The sequence below is a fragment of the Mustelus asterias genome, chromosome 20 (genome assembly GCF_964213995.1).
Source record: "Mustelus asterias chromosome 20, sMusAst1.hap1.1, whole genome shotgun sequence".
Lineage (NCBI taxonomy): Eukaryota > Metazoa > Chordata > Chondrichthyes > Carcharhiniformes > Triakidae > Mustelus > Mustelus asterias.
The window spans coordinates 33,613,689-33,633,896 of record NC_135820.1 but is presented as its reverse complement, the minus strand read 5'-3'; the positions used below and the strand labels follow the sequence as shown (position 1 = coordinate 33,633,896).

The 20,208-nt window shown below is 40.7% G+C and overlaps 1 protein-coding gene across 4 annotated transcripts in view; it reads right to left on the bottom strand.

Annotated features, from left to right (window-relative positions):
- LOC144508463 (ankyrin repeat domain-containing protein SOWAHC) overlaps positions 1–20,208 on the bottom strand; it is a 102,628-nt gene that overhangs the window by 64,456 nt on the left and 17,964 nt on the right. For 3 of the 4 annotated variants that reach the window (XM_078236397.1, XM_078236396.1, XM_078236399.1), the window contains 3 exons: positions 18,229–18,267; positions 17,623–17,982; positions 5,494–5,643 (listed from right to left, as the gene is read on the bottom strand). In XM_078236397.1, coding sequence (XP_078092523.1) covers positions 5,494–5,643; positions 17,623–17,982; positions 18,229–18,267 — 549 coding nt within the window. The remainder of the gene's footprint in view (positions 1–5,493; positions 5,644–17,622; positions 17,983–18,228; positions 18,268–20,208) is intronic. The other variant, XM_078236398.1, reaches the window with a different exon arrangement.

The window sequence follows — 20,208 nt, the reverse complement described above, 5'->3', positions numbered from 1 at the left end:
ATCTGCAGCATTTTGCTTTTGTTATAGCAGACCTCAAGTCTGGAGAGCAATTCAATGGACGATCAGCACTGAGCTTGAGATGAGAAAAATCAGCCAGTGACCTTTAACAGGAAAGAATGGGGTGTTGGGATGTCAAGAAAGAATAGATCAGGTTCATTAGTCATGCTCTCCATAACTATATAATCCCTGCAGATTCATTGTCTTGGTTCATACACGAAGAATGGTCACTTGGGTAAGAACCCATTGACTGAATAGTGCTCACAAAACTGTAGATCATCAACGGCATTCAGGAGAAACTGGAAGAAAAATTGAATTATCCCCCAAAAAACACTACTTTTATTTTTATGATAATGTAAAGTATTGTGCTATTCAGTACAAGATTAGATTACACAGAATTTTTATATGCAATTTAACTGTTTATGGGACATTACACAATGATGGCAAATTTTAAAAGCATGCCATGTCCTATACTGTGTTGTTTCTGATAGTGGCAGTGATAGATTGCTGCATTAAGCAGCATATACTTTGAAAACCAAGGGGTTCATGCTGCAGAATAGCTAGTGCAGGAGATGAAGAATGATACTGGCAATTGCACCTTTACATTCCAATAGCGCATAAGCATAACATTATATACCATTAACAACCTGGGAGCTGTTTAAGCAATAAATACAATTACAAATCAAAGGGGAAATGCAGGACTTTCCCTCCTGCAGCATTTTTCACAAATATTGAAGCCTAGGCCAATTTCAAGACTGACCAGATGGTAGAGATTGCAAGACTTCTACAGTGAAGAACGAACAATTAACATTAATAAATAAAATTAGGTGGTCTATTAGTCTTGCTGACTGGGGAGATAGCTAAGCTGTTCCATACAGTAGTATCTGCAAGAGTGTAACAAAGGTAAAACAATCTGATAACAATTAGCTTTGAAACTATGTTGTAATAAATGGCAATTTCCATGTCAGTTTTATCAGTTAGAATTTACTTTGCTTCAGTGTTATAATTCTGACCTACAGTCAAGCAGAACTTGGCTTTGATAGAAATGGCGGTCAGATCTGAAATTATTCCGGGCTACATAAACAAACCTCTGCCAAAATGCTAAATCCTGAAGCAATTATCATTCCTCCTAATTCACTGCAATTTTACACAATTTCATTTAATGTTTGACTATTACAGATTCTATTCTAAATTGAAGTATTTTTCCATGTTCCAGCATTTGAAATCTGGATGCACTGATCCTGACCAAAAAAAAAACCAGCATTACCATACAATTTGTCAATTCAAAACGCTCGTTTTTGTCTCTCTCAAAAATCTACAATAATTTTTTAATAACTACAGTTTCCATTTTGAGAATATTCCCAAAACATTTATATTAAAATGCAGATATCATAAACTTAGTCCAATCTTTTATACAGTCATGCTTGTTGGATGCTTCAAGTTGAATGTATTTTGAGATCTTTTCTATTGTGGACATTATTTGCAACTTCATAAGAAGGCACCTGTTTTCTATCATGCAACAGCTGCAGAAACAAAATTAGTGGGGAAATTAGAGAAACAGAATCAACAGAACATTTCTTTGTCCATAATGCTGTCCGAAAAACAGCAACACCTTTCTTTCACTGCTCATCTCTCACCCTAAGCAAGAATGTTAGAGAGCAAGTGTGTAGTCATACAAATGTTGAGAATCATTTTCACAAACAATTTATTGTTTTCAATCCATTAGGTATGATTTTTCTCACAAAGCTTAAATGCAGCATTTTCATGGTTGCCTGAAATCCAAAGGTCATGAAAATTAGCAGAGAAAAAGTGTTGGAGAAACTTAAGGGACTAAAATCTGACAAATCCCCAGGATCTGATGGCCAACATTCGTGGATGTTCTGATTGTAATTTTCCAAAATTCCTTAAATTCTAGAATAGCCCTAGCAGATTGGAAGTTAGCATATGTAACACCACTATTCAAGAAAGAAGAGAGAAAAATAACAAGAGATTTACAGGCCAGTTATAGAGTCATAGAAGTTTACAGCATGGAAACAGGCCCTTCGGCCCAACTTGTCCATGCCGCCCTTTTTTTCTAAAAAACCCTAAGCTAATCCCAATTGCCTGCATTTGGCCCATATCCCTCTATACCCATCATACCCATGTAACTATCTAAGTGCTTTTTAAAAAGACAAAATTGTACCCGCCTCTACTACTACCTCTGGCAGCTTGTTCCAGACACTCACCACCCTCTGTGAACAAATTGCCCCTCGGGATACTTTTGTATCTCTCCCCTTTCACCTTAAACCTATGCCCTCTAGTTTTAGACTCCCCTACCTTTGGGAAAAGATATTGACTATCTAGCTGATCTATGCCCCTCATTATTTTATAGACCTCTATAAGATCATCCCTCAGCCTCCGACACTCCAGAGAAAAAAGTCCCAGTCTATCCAACCTCTCCTTATAACTCAATCCATCAAGTCCCGATAGCATCCTAGTAAATCTTTTCTGCACTCTTTGTAGTTTCATAATATCCTTTCTATAATAGGGTGACCAGAATTGCACACAGTATTCCAAGTGTGGCCTTACCAATGTCTTGTACAACTTCAACAAGACGTCCCAACTCCTGTAATCAATGTTCTGACCGATGAAACCAAGCATGCCGAATGTCTTCTTCACCACTCTGTCCACCTGTGACTCCACTTTCAAGGAGCTATGAACATGTACCCCTAGATCTCTTTGTTCTGTAACTCTCCCCAGTGCCCTACCATTAACTGAGTAAGTCCTGCCCTGATTCAATCTACCAAAATGCACCACCTCGCATTTGTCCAAATTAAACTCCATCTGCCATTCGTCAGCCCACTGGCCCAATTGATCAAGATCCCGTTGCAATTGGAGATAACCTTCTTCACTGTCCACTATGCCACCAATCTTGGTGTCATCTGCAAACTTACGAACCATGTCTCCTATATTCTCATCCAAATCATCAATACAAAATCACAAATAACAAATAACAGTGGACTCAGCACTGACCCGAGGCACACCGCTGGTCACAGGCCTCCAGTTTGAAAAACAACTCTCTACAACCACCCTCTGGCTTCTGTCAAGAAGCCAATTTTGTCTCCATTTAGATACCTCACCCTGGATCCCGTGAGATTTAACTTTATGCAACAACCTACCATGTGGTACCTTGTCAAAGGCCTTGCTAAAGTCCATGTGGACAACATCAACTGCACTGCCCTCATCTACCTTCTTCTGGCATCAATAGGAGGGAAATGTTGGCATCAATAGGAGGGAAATGTCGGAATCTAAAAAGTCTTATCAATACAATTAGAAAGTCGTGGTCAACATGGCTTTACAAAGCAAAATCATGTTTGACAAATTTATTAGAGTTTTTTCGAAAGTAGCCAGAAGACGAGTAGATACAGCATACATGGATTTCCCATTAAGCATTTGATAAGGTGTCACATAAAATGTTAACACACAGGATTAGGGCTCATTGAAGTTCAGAGCAATATATTAACATGGATAAAGGATTGGTTAATGGGCAGGAAACAAAGTAGGGATAAATAGGGTATTTTCAAATTGGCAGGCTGTAACCAGTGGAGTGCAGCAAGGATCAGTGGTGGATTTCAAATTTACAATTTGCAGGAATGCCTTAGACAAAGAGACCAAGAGTAATGTATCCAAGTTTGATGATGATGGTAATTAGTCTTGGTCCATAAGGACTCTAGCTAATTACTTCCGTTAAAGGGAGTCAGTGGTTATATTGCCTGAGGAGCACCACTCCGCATCAAGCGTAGGGCGAGACAACAGGTAGACCTCCATGAACTACCACATTGAACCTGCATAGTTAGTGGCACACTGCACCAAAACTAGTCATCTAGCCAACTGAGGTAACTGACCCCCCCCACTTGCTGATGATACAAAGTTAGGCAAGAATGAAGTTGTGAGGGTGATACAGAGAGGCAGTAAAGAGATATAGACAGGTCAAGCAAGTGAACAGCGAGGTAGTTGATGAAATGTGAGGTCACGCACTTTGATCGTAAGAATAGAAAAGCAGATTTTTCTTCCTAAAACATGGAGCTTTGAAATGTTGATTTTCAGAGGGTCTCAAGTACACTTGTACAAGGATGGCACAAAGTTAGCATGCAGATGTAGCATGCAATTAGCAAGGCAAATAGGATGTTGGTTGTTATTACAAGTGATTCGAGACAAAGAATAAAGAAGTCTTTCTACAATTCTACAGGTCTTTGGTGAGACCATGTCTGGAGGACCGTGTGCAGTTTCGGCCTCCATATTTAAGGAAGGATATCTTTGAATTGCAGGCAACAGAGCGAAGGTCAACTAGATTGCTTCCTGGAACAAGTGTGTTGTCCTATGATGAGAGGCTGAGTAAGTTGGGCCTATGTTTTCTGGAGTTTGGAAAAGTTCTGGTCTCATTGAAATTTACAAAGTTCTGAAGGGACTTAACAGGATAGACACAGAGCTCATTTCCCCTGGCTGAGCTCTCTGAACACAGGGGTACAGTCTCAGGATAAATGACTAATCATTTAGGAATGAGATTAGGAGAAATTTCTTACTCAAAAGGGTCGAGTCTCTTCAGAATTCTCTGCCCCAGAAGATAGTGGATGAACCATCAAATCTAAGATACACAAATTTTGTGTGTCTCGGGATCAAGGGAAATGGGGAACAGGCAGGAAATTTGAGTTGAAGCAGCTGTTTAGTCATACCCATATCGAATGGCAGTGTAGGTCAAGCGCTGTTTGGTCTACCCTTGCTCCTATTAATGTTATGCTCAAACCATATTGATGTCAGGCTCTCTGGTTTGTAGCACTTTTCTGTTTTCTTTCTCCCTCCTTTCTTGAACAGCACGGTTACATCAGTGGCCATCCAATCCACAGGGATTGTTGTTCAATTTCTAGAAGATGAAAACCAATGTCTCTGCAATGTCAGCTGTCTCTGCAGCTACTTCTTAGGCCAAGAGGGTCAGAGGTTGCCAATAAATTCTCCAGTACGTTTCTATTACTAATATTTATTAAATTTCCTCATTCTCAAATTTTCCACTATGCTTTTCTGTATCTTTTTCCATTAGCTGATAGCATAGGGACTAGGGAACACAGGTTTAAGGTTTTGGGCAAGATGTTCATGGTGGTGGGGTTATGAAGAACTTTCTTTTTTACTTAGCAACTGGTAATAACCTGGAAACGCTCTGCCTAAGGGTTGTGGAAGCAGAGGCAGAATGACTTCAAGAAGAAATTGAATTAGTACATGAAGGAAATAAAGTTGCAGGACTAAATGGATAGAATGGGGGAATGGACTAGACCCTATATAGAGAGATGACATGGGCCCAATGGGCTAAATGGTCTCATTCTGTGCCTAATGACTATGACTAACAGTTTCATGAATTTTACATTTGGTTTTAAGTTTCAATATCAGCTTGGCATTGTCAGTTTGCTTTTAATTTTCCTAATTTCCCCAGTGGTTATGGAGATACACGTTTATAAGAAAGAGTACCTTGAACACTGAATCGAATTCTTCCTCTTGGGGTTCTTCCACCTTTACCTCAATCTGCACTGGATATGCTGTATCACCTTCAGATGCAGTACCAAGCTTTTTGCTCTGCTTTTCTTCGAATGCTTCATTGCAGCAAATACTGGGGCTTTCCTGCAATTTAACCAATAAAAAGGTCAGCTGCTGGTGCAAGTCAAATATATTGAAGTAAATTCCTCAGTCAGACTTTATTTAAACAATACTATTTTTTTTCCTACCTCTTGTACAGTAAACTATTACCAAGAGTTCTAATAACTGTCCAACAGCCATTCGGGCAATATCCCAGCCTCTAGGTTATTTTATCACTAGAAGTAATCCAGTCCTGGGCTAACCCAATAGTGACACACAGCTGCTGTAAATAGGCTACAAATTAACAATTTCTTCCAATGATTTGAAACCAACTAAGCAGCACCCTAAAATACTGCCTTGGCACGGATCAGATAACTCAGCAGAGAGCAAGAACTGAATCGGGTGCATAAATGTGGCCTAATTCTACGCAAGGTGAGAATGATGAAACATCTGTTATTGCAGACCAATATCAGGTAATACAGCAAATACAGTATTGGGTGCTTTAATCAGTCATACACATTTTGAATATTGGCAAACACAGGTTGGAAGTCCAAGATCCAACACAGAGAACATGCTCGATTTTGGATTTTCCAGATCAGTCATCTATCCAAGGCGGAGTTCAATTAATAAAAGATAGTATGGAAAATAATACATAATCATGTATAAGTGTGAATAAATATATAAGCTTATTTTTGTACTGATCAAATATTCTTCCTGTTATCCGCTTACAAAAGTTAAGATGCACAAAAATGGATACTGGGTTATTTATAACTGACTGAAGGATGAGCTTGAGGGAGAAGACTCAGCTGGGGTTGATGATATGTCACCAAGAGGTTTTCCAGTGTGGAAATTGCATTTGAAGTTGAAGTCAGGTCAATAGCACTCTGCTGGGATGCCTTCTTTAAAGAGGTTAGCTAATTTCATTTGTTTCATTAACTTGGACTTCATTATGATTAATTTTTCTTGAATCCTGTAAACCTGCATTATCTGTTGCTTCATTATGAAGCTATGTCGTTGTGGGGTATTAATTAAATCTTCACACATTTATATTTGTCTATAGACACTTTCACTGCTTGATCTGTTTTTCTCTCTCCCCTCGGGAATTAAAATCCATTTCTGAAATTTCACCATCTAAGTGTGTATCACTGTATGTTTTAAAACTTCTTCGATATCTTGGTTATCCAACGATTGTGCAGCTTGAGAAGACAAACCTTTCACATACTCTAACAGTTTCAAAATAATTTTCTTCTCATTAGACACAGCAAATCCTTCAAAGTTAGCACTGTCATCTGTATAGTTGCTGGCTACACATGTACCAAGTGTTAGTTATTGTCTTTAGTCACTTGCTTCCATGTTTGCGTAGCAGCCCAGTTGGCATCCTCCACTAAAAGTTTTTTTAAAATGTTTCCATCACCAAACCTCGGTCAACAGCACTAAACATATGCCTCATAAATCTGCCTTTATACTTAGACTTCACGGACCTTAAAGTTTCTTGACCCATTGGCTGCATCAATTATATTAAGTTCGGGGATAGTTACATGCAAAAGATATTGCCTTTCATGCCATGTTCAGCATTTGAATGCACTGAGCAATAATCAAGCAACAACAACATTTTGCACTGGAGGCAGTGATGTCTAGTATTGTCAGAGACTCTGGGTAATGCTCTGGCAACCGGGATCCCGCCATGACAGATGAAATTTGTATTCAATAAAAATCTGGAATTAAATATCTAATGACAACCATGAAACCAGTGTCAATTATCGTTAAAAACCCATCTGGTTCACTAATGTATTTTTGGGAGGGAAATCTGCCATCCTATCTGATCTACATGTGACTCCAGACCTACAGCAAGGTGGTTGCCTCTTAACTACTCTCTGAAATAGTCCAGCAAGCCACTCAATTCAAGGGCAGTTAGGGATGGGCAACCAGCCTTACCAGTGACGCCCACACCCCATGAAGGAATTTTAAAAACTTCTCAGCAAGCTCAATTGACTTACAATGAACATGAGCCTCAGGAATGAGGTGCTTCTCAAACTTGCCCAAGCAAGTTTTCCTGGTTATCCATGGCTATCATTATAATAAACTGGAAATATTTTTACTCCCTTGAAACAGCTTGGCTGGCTTTTTCTGATACACATCAGCTTTTACTTATGGGTCCCAGCTGCATTAGCACAAACATGAACACTACTCAAAGAACAGAACAAAGAACAATACAGCACAGGAACAGGCCCTTCGGCCCTCCAAGCCCGCGCCGCTCCCTGGTCCAAACTAGACCATTCTTTTGTATCCCTCCATTCCCACTCCGTTCATATGGCTGTCTAGATAAGTCTTAAACGTTCCCAGTGTGTCCGCCTCCACCACCTTGCCTGGCAGCGCATTCCAGGCCCCCACCACCCTGTGTAAAATATGTCCTTCTGATATCTGTGTTAAACCTCCCCCCCTTCACCTTGAACCTATGACCCCTCGTGAACGTCACCACCGACCCGGGGAAAAGCTTCCCACCATTCACCCTATCTATGCCTTTCATAATTTTATACACCTCTATTAAGTCTCCCCTCATCCTCCGTCTTTCCAGGGAGAACAACCCCAGTTTACCCAATCTCTCCTCATAACTAAGCCCCTCCATACCAGGCAACATCCTGGTAAACCTCCTCTGTACTCTCTCCAAAGCCTCCACGTCCTTCTGGTAGTGTGGCGACCAGAACTGGACGCAGTATTCCAAATGCGGCCGAACCAACGTTCTATACATCTGCAACATCAGACCCCAACTTTTATACTCTATGCCCCGTCCTATAAAGGCAAGCATGCCATATGCCTTCTTCACCACCTGTGACGTCACCTTCAAGGATCTGTGGACTTGCACACCCAGGTCCCTCTGCGTATCTACACCCTTTATGGTTCTGCCATTTATCGTATAGCTCCTCCCTACATTATTTCTACCAAAATGCATCACTTCGCATTTATCAGGATTGAACTCCATCTGCCATTTCTTTGCCCAAATTTCCAGCCTATCTATATCCTTCTGTAGCTTCTGACAATGTTCCTCACTATCTGCAAGTCCTGCCAATTTTGTGTCGTCCGCAAACTTACTGATCACCCCAGTTACACCTTCTTCCAGATCGTTTGTATAAATCACAAACAGCAGAGGTCCCCTTACAGAGCCCTGCGGAACACCACTAGTCACAGGCCTCCAGCCGGAAAAAGACCCTTCCACTACCACCCTCTGTCTTCTGTGACCAAGTCAGTTCTCCACCCATCGAGCCACCTCCCCCTTTATCCCATGAGATCCAACCTTTTTCACCAGCCTACCATGAGGGACTTTGTCAAACGCTTTACTAAAGTCCATATAGACGACATCCACGGCCCTTCCCTCGTCAACCATTGTGGTCACTTCTTCAAAAAACTCCACCAGGTTAGTGAGGCATGACCTCCCTCTCACAAAACCATGCTGACTATCGTTAATGAGTTTATTCCTTTCTAAATGCGCATACATCCTATCTCGAAGAATCTTCTCCAACAACTTCCCCACCACGGACGTCAAGCTCACCGGCCTATAATTACCCGGGTTATCCTTCCTACCCTTCTTAAATAACGGGACCACATTAGCTATCCTCCAATCCTCTGGGACCTCACCTGTGTCCAGTGACGAGACAAAGATTTGCGTCAGAGGCCCAGCGATTTCATCTCTCGTCTCCCTGAGCAGCCTTGGATAGATTCCATCACGCCCTGGGGATTTGTCAGTCTTTATATTCTCTAACAAACCTAACACTTCCTCCCTTGTAATGGAGATTTTCTCCAACGGTTCAACACTCCCCTCTGAGACACTCCCAGTCAACACACCCCTCTCCTTTGTGAATACCGACGCAAAGTATTCATTTAGGATCTCCCCTACTTCTTTGGGCTCCAAGCATAATTCCCCACTTTTGTCCAAGAGGTCCAATTTTTTCCCTGACAACCCCTTTGTTCCTAACGTATGAATAAAATGCCTTGGGATTCTCCTTAGTCCTGTCTGCCAAGGACATTTCGTGACCCCTTTTTGCCCTTCTAATTCCCCGTTTGAGTTCTTTCCTACTTTCTTTGTACTCCTCCAGAGCTCCCTCCGTTTTTAGCTGCCTGGACCAGTCCCTCAATTTCCCTGGTTATCCACGGTTCTCAAATCCTACCCTTTTTTACAGGCACATGCCTGTCCTGCAGCCCTAACAACTGTTCCTTAAAAGACTCCCACATGCCAGATGTGGATTTACCCTCAAACAGCCTCTCCCAATCAAGAGCTGCCAATTTCTGCCTAATCCCACTAAAGTTAGCCTTCCCCCAATCCAACACCTTACCCTTGGGACACCACTCATCCTTTTCCATCACTATCCTAAAGCTAACAGAATTGTGGTCACTATTTGCCACATGTTCCCCTACCGAAACTTTGAAGATACTCCTATCTTTTACACCTGTTGGTGCCTTTTCATCAACTGTTAAGGTTTTCCTTGGTGTTCCAATTTGAAGTGAATCGTGTGGAGGGCATAGAAGGTCTGCAGAGAGATTTGGACAGGCTGAGTGAGTGGGCGAGGATCTGGCAGATGGAGTATAACGTTGACAAATGCGAGGTTATTCACTTTGGAGGAAATAATAGCAAATTGAATTATCTAAATGGAAAAAAATTACAACATGCTACTGTGCAAAGGGACCTGGGGGTCCTTGTGCATGAGACGCAAAAACCAAGTCTGCAGGTGCAACAGGTGATCAAGAAGGCAAATGGGATGTTGGCCTATATCGCAAGGGGGATAGAATATAAAAGCAGAGATGTCTTGCTGCATCTGTACAGGGCATTGGTGAGGCCGCAGCTGGAATACTGTGTGCAGTATTGGTCCCCTTATTTGCGGAAGGGTATATTGGCTTTGGAGGGAGTCCAGAGAAGGTTCACCAGGTTGATACCAGAGATAAGGGGTGTTGATTATGAGGAGAGACTGAGCAGATTGGGTTTGTACTCGTTGGAATTTAGAAGGCTGAGGGGGGATCTTATAGAGACCGGCACGGTAGCACAGTGGTTAACACTGCTGCTTCACAGCTCCAGGGACCTGGGTTCGATTCCCGGCTTGGGTCCCTGACCATGTGGAGTTTGCACATTCTCCTCGTGTCTGCGTGGGTTTCCTCCGGGTGCTCCGGTTTCCTCCCACAGTCCAAAGATGTGCGGGTTAGGTTGATTGGCTATGCTAAAAATTGCCCCTTAGAGTCCTGAGATGCGTAGGTTAGAGGGATTAGTGGGTAAATATGTAGGGATATGGGGGTAGGGCCTGTGGTCGGTGCAGACTCGATGGGCCAAATGGCCTCTTTCTGCACTGTAGGGTTTCTATGATTCTATGATAATGAAGGGGCTGGATAGGGTAGAGGTGGAGAGATTCTTTCCACTTAGAAAGGAAGCTAGAACAGCTTCAAAATAAAGGGGGGGTCAGTTTAGGACAGAGTTGAGGAGAAACGTCTTCTCTCAGAGGGTGGTGAATCGCTGGAATTCTCTGCCCACTGAAGTGGTGGAGGCTACCTCGTTGAATATGTTTAAATCACAGATAGATGGATTCCTGATCGGTAAGGGAATTAGGGGTTATAGGGATCAGACGGGTAAGTGGAACTGATCCACTTCAGATCAGCCATGACCTTACTGAATGGCGGGGCAGGCTCGAGGGGCTAGATGGCCTACTCCTGCTCCTATTTCTTATGTTTCCTTGGCACTGTACATTTCAACAGAAAAGGTTTTCAGCTTCGCAAACTCATCTAATAATTTTCAGCTGCCTAGTGATCTGCTGAGGCTTTATCTGTGCACACTTAATTGCCTTATTCCATAACACTTTTTGAATTTTGTTACCCAGTGGAGTTGCATGGAGTTGAAATATTCAGGTAATTGCAGAAAATCTTAGTTTGCTTTAATCAACATCTGCCAGTTAATGGCATCTTTTCGCTCCACCTCTGTCACACCCACTCCATCATCAATCTGTCTAAATCATCATTTTGGCTTATGCATAGTATTTTTGCTTATTTATTTCATTCTGAAAGTCCCTTCCAGCACAAAAATGTAGTCTTTGTTTCTTTAAATTGTAAACGATGAAGATGCCCACCGCAAACTCCTCACTCAGCTTTCACACGGGTGCACCCTGTCAATTTGCTACAATACTTCGCACTTTCTACAGACAACGAATGACGCTTCTTTTTTGAAGTGTTATTCATGAGGTATCTGCTAACTTTTTAAAAAAAATACGATTGCAACGAGTACAACAACAGCACTAACAGTGCGTGGGCAGAGGTCGGGCAGTTTGGGCCGGGTTAATAGTCATTGAATTGGAGTGTGGGAACTAGGTTGGTATGTCACTAAATTAAGCGGCGAAGCAGATAATTAGTCTGGCACGCCACTGAGAACGAGCACCTAGCCAAACTGTTCTGGTAAGTCAAAACTTAAATGGATTATTTTCAAACATGTCCGATTTCCAGTTTGAGAGTTGGATTTTGGGCATCCAACATGTATAATATTTTCACTATAACACTTTTCTCAAACCTTGTCCTGGTTTTCTATTTAAGAGTCTTAGAGTCATTGTTTTGGATTTTGAGAGGGTAGTGAAATCAAAGAAAGCAGTTTGGAAATTACAGAATTACAAATAAACAGGGGAAGGAAAAAAAGCAAGGGATGAAGAAAGAAATACGATCTTTCAAAATCTCAGGGTATCTCAAATGCTTAACTGCTAATTAAGTACTTTTGAACTGTTTTAACGCAAGAAACACAATAATTGATTTGCACTCAGCAAGGTCCCAGAAACAGCAGTAAGATAAATGGCCAGATAATTTGGCTTAGTGACGTCATCGGAGGGATAAACTTTGGTCAAGACACAAGAAATATGGTAGGAACACGCTCCTCGAGCCTGCTCGGCCATTCAGCATTACGGCTGACCACGGAATTCAATTCCACTTTTTCACCCAATCCCCCGAAAGTCCAAAAATCAGTCAACAACGGAGCATCCACAGCCCTCTGGGTAGAAATTCCAAAGATTCACAACCTCTCAAGTTTGCTGTGGGGCTATTAATAAACATTGGATCACACCAAAAATGAAGGGGGGGTTGGGAAATATGCCACCACTTGGAGGAGGAAATCAAAAATACCCGTTTACAGACAGGTGGGGAAGAGGAGAAATCAGGGTTGCTTAAATTAAAGCCCTTCTGTCCATAACACACGAGTACAGCAAAGTGCCACAGATTGAAAGTAGTAATAAAATACAAATTTAGGAATGGAATTATTAAATGTAACTTCACACAGGAATAATTAATGTGAGATTTTTAGATTTAAGCTGGAATCATTTAAGAAACACATGCTCCAATGGGATGAGGAGTGGGAGAAGAGCCAAGGTTAATTTTTGGATAGGTAAACTAATTTAGATCAAACATATTCCATTTCTCCAAATATCTTGCGTAATTTATTTTTAAAGAAGCACCTATTTATATTGTTCAGGAAACTTTACTGGTTTTTAACTCCGAGAAAATAGGACCTTTAAAAAGCACCACTTTTATGCACCATATTATGTGTGGCATTTAACGACAATTAACATTTGTTAACCAATATTATAAACCTAATAAAGAGGGAAAATTAGCAAGATGTGGAGGAAGACATCTTGCTTCCTCCACTTAAGTGGCTTTGAACTGACCATATTTTGCATTGCGACACTATACTTGGCCCTCGTGGTTTAAAACATACCCTGCGTTTCCACTTTCTTAGCGTTTTTCCTTCCATAAAACCCACAAAAAAGGTTTCAATAAAAACAAATACTATAATATAGCAGCTTTTTAAGTGCTGCAACAGAGTATCACTTAGACTTTGAAATTATAATTTAAATAAGTTAACACCCCATTTAAAAAAACAAATTGCTTATGAACATGTTAAGAGTTTGTATACCAATCATTGCACATTATGATTTCAACACCATAATTATTCGAAAGCCAAACAGTGGTTAGCACCGCTGCCTCACAGAAGCTGGGACCTGGGTTTGATTCCCGGCTTGGGTCACTGTGTGGAGTCTGCACATTCTCCGTGTCTGCGTGAGTTTCTTCCGGGTGGTCCAGTTTCCTCCCACAGTTCGAAAGATGTGCTGGTTAGGGAGATTGGCCATGCTAAATTCTCCCTCAGTGTACCCGAACAGGCACTGGAGAGTGGCAACCGGGAATTTTCACAGCAACTTCATTGCTGTGTTAATGCAAGTCTATTTGTAACACGAATAAATTAACTTTAAACTTAAACTATCCAGTCAATAATTATGTAGGCATCTAGTCAGGAATCTCAGAACATACAACATGGATCTATTACAGATCAGACGTGAGTAATATTAAAGAAAATTGATGGGTTTGCATTGAAACATGTGAAGGATGGAATTTTGCATGGAAACAATACTGAAGGTAAACAAAGCATGGACTCTGATATAAATTAACATGCCCAGAGAGCCAAATAGAGTGTTCCAGTGTGCTAAGCCAATTTACATTGTGTTGTACATCACCTGAACACTCAAGCATTGCAGTGTGACAATTGCAGATCACTCCTCTCTCCCTGCCCTCCATTTGTGAACATGAACACTTCAGACGGAACAAATATTTTGATATGGGCAGGAATTTTCCAGCTGTTGCCACCAGCAGGATCTTCTGGTCTCACCAAATGCAACTCCCTACTGTGGGTCCCCTGGCAGCAGGGTGTGTAAAAACCCGTGGGATCATAAGATCGCGCCATTGGCTAATTGTGCTGCCCTAAAACATGCCACAGGGAGCATGGAAAATCCCACCCATGGAGTTTCAATGGTTTTCTGAAATATCACAAAAATACTTTTGCTACAGAGCGGTATTGATGGTCTGGTTGAAATTCCAATTTTCATTAATTCAATTTTATGCTTTGCACTCAGATAGCAGCACTCTTTTCTAACGGTTGGTTACGCTCATGTCAGCGGAGTTCTAGTTGAGTATGTCAATTAGCACAAAGTGAAAAAGATGCAAGGTAGTGTAAGTGAACATGCTGATTTAGCGTGTGTATGTTTTAACATGCAAGAGAAGGATTGTAAAAACTATATGGTCGCAGAGAAAGTCACTTGACTCACCCCTGGGATGAGGGGCTCATCCTATGAAGAAATATTGGATAAGTTGAAGTTTAGAAGAATGAGAAGTGATCTTATTGAAACATATTAGATCCTGAGCAGATTTTAGAGGGTAGATACAAGGAGGACGTTTCCAATTGTAGCGGAGAGTAGCAGTAGAGTACACAGTTTATGAATAAGATCCACTGTTTAAGATGGAGACAAGGAGACATTTTTTCTCCTCTCAAACCTGTTATTCATAACAAGTGATGTGGTGGAACAATCAATCCAGACAGGTCCTTTAGGTTCAAGCCAGTATATTGTAAGATACTTTCTCAATCCTACTAACCTACAAGAAGCCCTCCACCCAAATGTTCAAGTAATATTCAACAACAGACTTGAATTCTGCAAACTTTCCTTACACTAAGTGAGAAAGATTTGTTGTTTCTACCCAGTTTCAAACGGGAGACCTTTCATGTGTTAGGCAAACATGATAGCCACTACACTACAAAAATATCCAGCTGTCTCTATTTATAGGACAATCAATGTCGCATGTTTAATGAGAAATTTCCTTAACAAGATAATTGTCATACAATGTGGTTAATTGTACATTGACAGATTCCCCTCTTTTCCTTATGTAATGAAAGCTTCGAAAGAAAATACAAAATTATAGAACATTGTGAATCTAAACAGAAATAAATTCTCATATTTCCGCATCTATGAATCCCAAATATACACAAACTAGTGGATTTTTTTTCATTGCCTCATTATAGCTAAGATGCCCTTTTTCTAATGCATTTAGTAATTTCTTAGAGCAAGCACTTTTTCTGAAACAGCCCAATCGCTGGTGACTTGTGTCAACCCATTTTTTTTTAAAAAAAGAGAATTCCCTTCTCTAACATTTATTTTATGCCTGCTAGGTCTAACCTTAACTCAGTTACATTCTTTATTGAATGAACATTGTCCCAAAGAGACCAGTTATCAACATAGCCTTCTATAAATAAACCTTTTTCATATTGTCCCTTGTATAACATTTCTGACAATATATTGGAGAAATAAACCCCTTTAACCAGTGCTTCTACCAATGTCAGTGTTTCAGCAACAAATGAACTTTTTATGACTCTTCATTTTCTTGGCCTCCCAAGCCAATGGACAACACTTCTCATTTTTTCCCCACCAAGAATATGATAAACCCTGCTGTGAAGTACTCATCTGGGAAACTGGCATGTGAAGTATCACTAAAAATGACCAATCACATTATCTGGCTCACCCAAGACTGGGAACTTGAGCACACAACTTTCTGAATATAACTTTTATAGTCACAAAAACAGAAAATGCTGGAAAGTCTCAGCAGGTCTGACAGCATCTGTGAAGAGAAAACTAAGCTAACGTTTTGAGTCTGGATGACTTTGAAAAAAGGGTCATCCAGACTCAAAACTTTAGCTCTATTCTCTCTGCATAGATGCTGTCAGACCTGCTGAGACTTTACAGCATTTTCTGTTTTTGTTTCAAAATTCCAGCATCCGCAGTAATTTGCTTTTATAGCTTTAGTGTTTTATTTGCTCAGAATTTGGTGGCACGGTGACACAGTGGTTAGCACTGCTGCTTCACAGTACCAAGGACCCAGGTTCAATTCCAGCCTTGGGTGACTGTGTGGAGTTTGTACATTAGCCCCGTGTCTGCATGGGCTTCCTCCGGGGGCTCAAGTTTCTTTCCCCAGTCCTACGATGTGCAGGTTAGGCGGATTGGTCATGCTAAATTACCCCTTAGTGTCCCAAGATATGTAGGTTAAGGGAATTAGCGGAGTAAATATGTGGGGTTACAGATATAGGGCCTGGGTAAGGTGCTCTGTCAGAGTGTCGGTGCAGGCCTGATGGGCTGAATGGTATCCTTCTGCACTGTAGGGATTCAATGATTCTAACTGAAGCATGTTTCATCATGGTACTTAGCTCTAACACATCATAGCCAGTGTCGGGTCTAGTCTGAGTGCACAACCAATTCAACTGCCGAATTATTTGTTCTGTTTCTTCCTGCTGGCAGGATCCTCTGAGGATCTAACCTGAGTTATAGGGATATGATTAACATTTTCTAGGTAAGACAGTGTCATTCCTAACTTGTTTTGCTTCATTTCCAAATCTATGTATTTAAAGCCTGACTTCCTACCTTGAATTCTTTACCTTCTTGATTATCCCTTCCTCAAACTTAACAGAGCCTCCTAACAGGAAATCATCAAGGTCCCCAGGTTGCATCTATGGATCTAGATTTCAAATACCTACTTACAAATCTCCATTTTAAATTCTCAGAGCCAGATCTGCTGAACAATTGAATCCTTTACCTGCATTTTTAGAAAATGTTTTTTCACTTCCTGCTTCAGTAATATTTAAGAGAAAAAAAGACTGATGTCTGAATTTGTGCTATACTGATGTTTATAGCTCAGTTAATGATGTAACACAATCTTCAAAGACCAGAAACATGCCAAATTCATGGGCCGGAATTCTCCAGCCATTCACACCCCACTGCCAGACAGGATGGAAAATTTGGCACTTAGCCAAATCTCCATTTACTGCAGCGGGAAGGGAGAATCCTGCTAGCATGAATGGCCGGAGAACCCTGTCATGGTCTTTGGTGACTAAGGCAGAAAAAGGAGCATTTCAGCTTCCTTCAGCACTTTGAGAAGAAAATCTTCCAGATTTCTCATTCCTGTATGCTACCCAGTGATTTTTGTTGGAACTGCACCAATGTGGATATTGAATGAAAACAGGATCAAACTTAGCTGTCTGTTATTATTCACTGTTCTGGGTTATACATGAAGAATGGTCATGAGAGGGCAGCACCCAAATATGTCCAGATACTTGTGGAATCAACCAGAGGGCTTGATACTTTCAGGAGAGAAGGCAGGTGAGACACAAAAGAATACTGTCAAGAACACAAAAAACTACTGTACCTGGCTATCACTGGTTTGTTCTGAAGGTGTCTTGGACTTGTCAGTTTCTTGTACAATCCACTCGCACATGTTCACGGTTTCTGCTGTAGGGTTTCCAGCATTGGTCTTACTACTTAGAGGGCCGCTAATGTCTATATTTTCTAAGTTTTCTTTCTGAAACCTTGCCTTGACCTTTGAGGCATCAGCATTAGAGTTCTTCAGCTTTTCCTCCCCAGAGTGGGAGTATAGTTCTCCTTTCTGTACTTGTTGAACTAATTCTTCCACAGGAGTACTCAACATTAGTTTTTCTTCTTTGTTGCAACCATCTCTTTCCAACACAAGATGCTGATATTTCTTTTTAAGAACAATATATTTTTCACCCTAAAATTTTTAAAAGTTAAATGTCAATTAAAAAAATACATTACCAATATTTTCTATACATTTTCATACAAAGCTATTCTCATGTTAAAATACCCACACAAAATTAAATGATATGCCACAAGTTAAACCCACGTCAATTTCAGCAATAAATGAGACTATTTAACCCACAAGCAACTGAAAAACAAGTGCTCTAAAGATTCCCTTTACAAACAATCCTACAGAATGAAGGCTCGGTCAAATGGTCACCTGTGTTTTTCTTGCTTTGCACATCATGTGTATACCATTCTGGAAGAGAGCGATGAATAAAATATAAAACATTTTGCATTTTGAAACTGGGATTGAGGTTTAAATAATAGAAAAAGCTAGAAACACATACAGGGTAGATAAACCAGTATCCGAGGAGAGAAGAGACAAGAAACATTTTCAGCTAGGTTGTGATTCCCAATAGCTTTTGAAACATTTGGCTTGTCTGTCCTTTTCATAGATGCAGATTGACCTGCTGTCAACTTCTAGCATTTTGCTGCTTTTGTTTCCAATATCAGCACTTCCTTCTCTTTACTTTTCAACGGTTTAAGGTTTTGTAAATGAATGAGTAATTTACAGTTAGCATTGCTTGATCATGATATCAAAATGGTTGAATCAGTGCAATCGTGCTTCTGTAAAGTTTTTAAATAGATATGCCATCAGGATTTAACATGTGATCATTGATTCACATTTGCACACTGGAAACTTCATGAAGTATCAGTAGCAGCCTATTAAAAATCAAGGTCGCCATGATAATAGACCGAATATCGCCATCAGTTTCAACTATAGATTACTTTAATTCTTAGGTTTGAAAATGGAAGTCTTGAGGATTAAAAATCTTATAGTTGATCGCAAAATTCTGTTGCATTCTATTTGATTTGTGCTGTGAGCTGTACTGTTTAGTGTTTCAGTTTCGAGTACTGCAGTTTTTTTCTCGCCTTCCAGAGTATCAACATTTTCTCTCTTTTCCGACAAGTTTTAAAATTGATCCCCCCAAAAATTCTATAAAACAACCAGAAAATGCTGTTACATGGTTGAGAGCCAAATTTAGTGTCCCCAATGCAGGCCCACACACTAGTTCTACAACTGCTGGGAGGCCTGCATCACTTTGAAGGGGGGAGGCCCAACCACACTAAAATGCTTCTCAGGCATTTTAGTGGCTAGTGTCAGGATTTAGGACCCCTGCAGAACTCCATCCTACCCACTCCCCTCAAGAACTGTTGGCCGCTGCCAACAATGCACCCATCAATGGCCTAGCATCAATGAGGGAACTAGGCCATTTGTGAATGAGGGAAAGATGAAGGCTGCAGAGAGCAGGTCGCCAGTGAGAACTGGAGGAAAGGAGAGGAGTTTGGGTGCAAGGGTAGCTCTCAGTGGGCACACCCTCTATTAGATGCTAACTACCTTTGAAAGAGGGATACCACTGTCCCCTCCCTCTACCCAGGAGATATGGGAAACCCATGCGAGTTCGAGTGTATCCTTGAGCAACCACCAAATTCCAGTGGGTGCCAGGATAATGATTTTAAAGTGGCTCTTTAATGAGCCTAATAATCCAGCAAACAGGTCCCCACGTCAGCCTATTCCTGCTGCTGACTTAATGGAGGTTAGGTTTCCCACTGGCTGGAATGTGATGCAAAACATTGACTCCCTCACTATTATGTGGACCCAACCACCACCTAGCCAGCTCTGGTGGGGTCCATTAAATCTAGCCGTGTCAACCTCCACTGCTGGAGGGGAAACCGTGTTAGGATCACAACATTATATGGCTTCAAAATAACTAGAAGCACCAAAAATCAGTAACTCAAATTTCAAAAAAGAGTAGACTTTGAGACAACAAACTATTTTAAAGTAGTGATGAGACCAATGTAAAATACAAATGGAAAACTTTCAAGAACACAAAAAATGTGTAAAAAGTTGACTTTTTTGTAACAAGAAGCTGACTGGCCATGACAAAATAAACATATCCTATAACTTAGCAACTTCCTTTTCAACTAAATAGTTGTGTACAAGGAAAAGTGAAAGAAAACAAAAGCTGCTGTTAGATTAACTACAAGACTAATGAAAAAAGGGGAGACATTTCTGGAACTAATGGTTAAAAGCTTTATGTGAAAAGTCCAAGAGCTGTCAAAGGCGGAATCAGGACGTTGAAGCGTGTACAAGAACAGTTTAAAAAGACGCGGAAGAAAAATTAAATCAGTATTG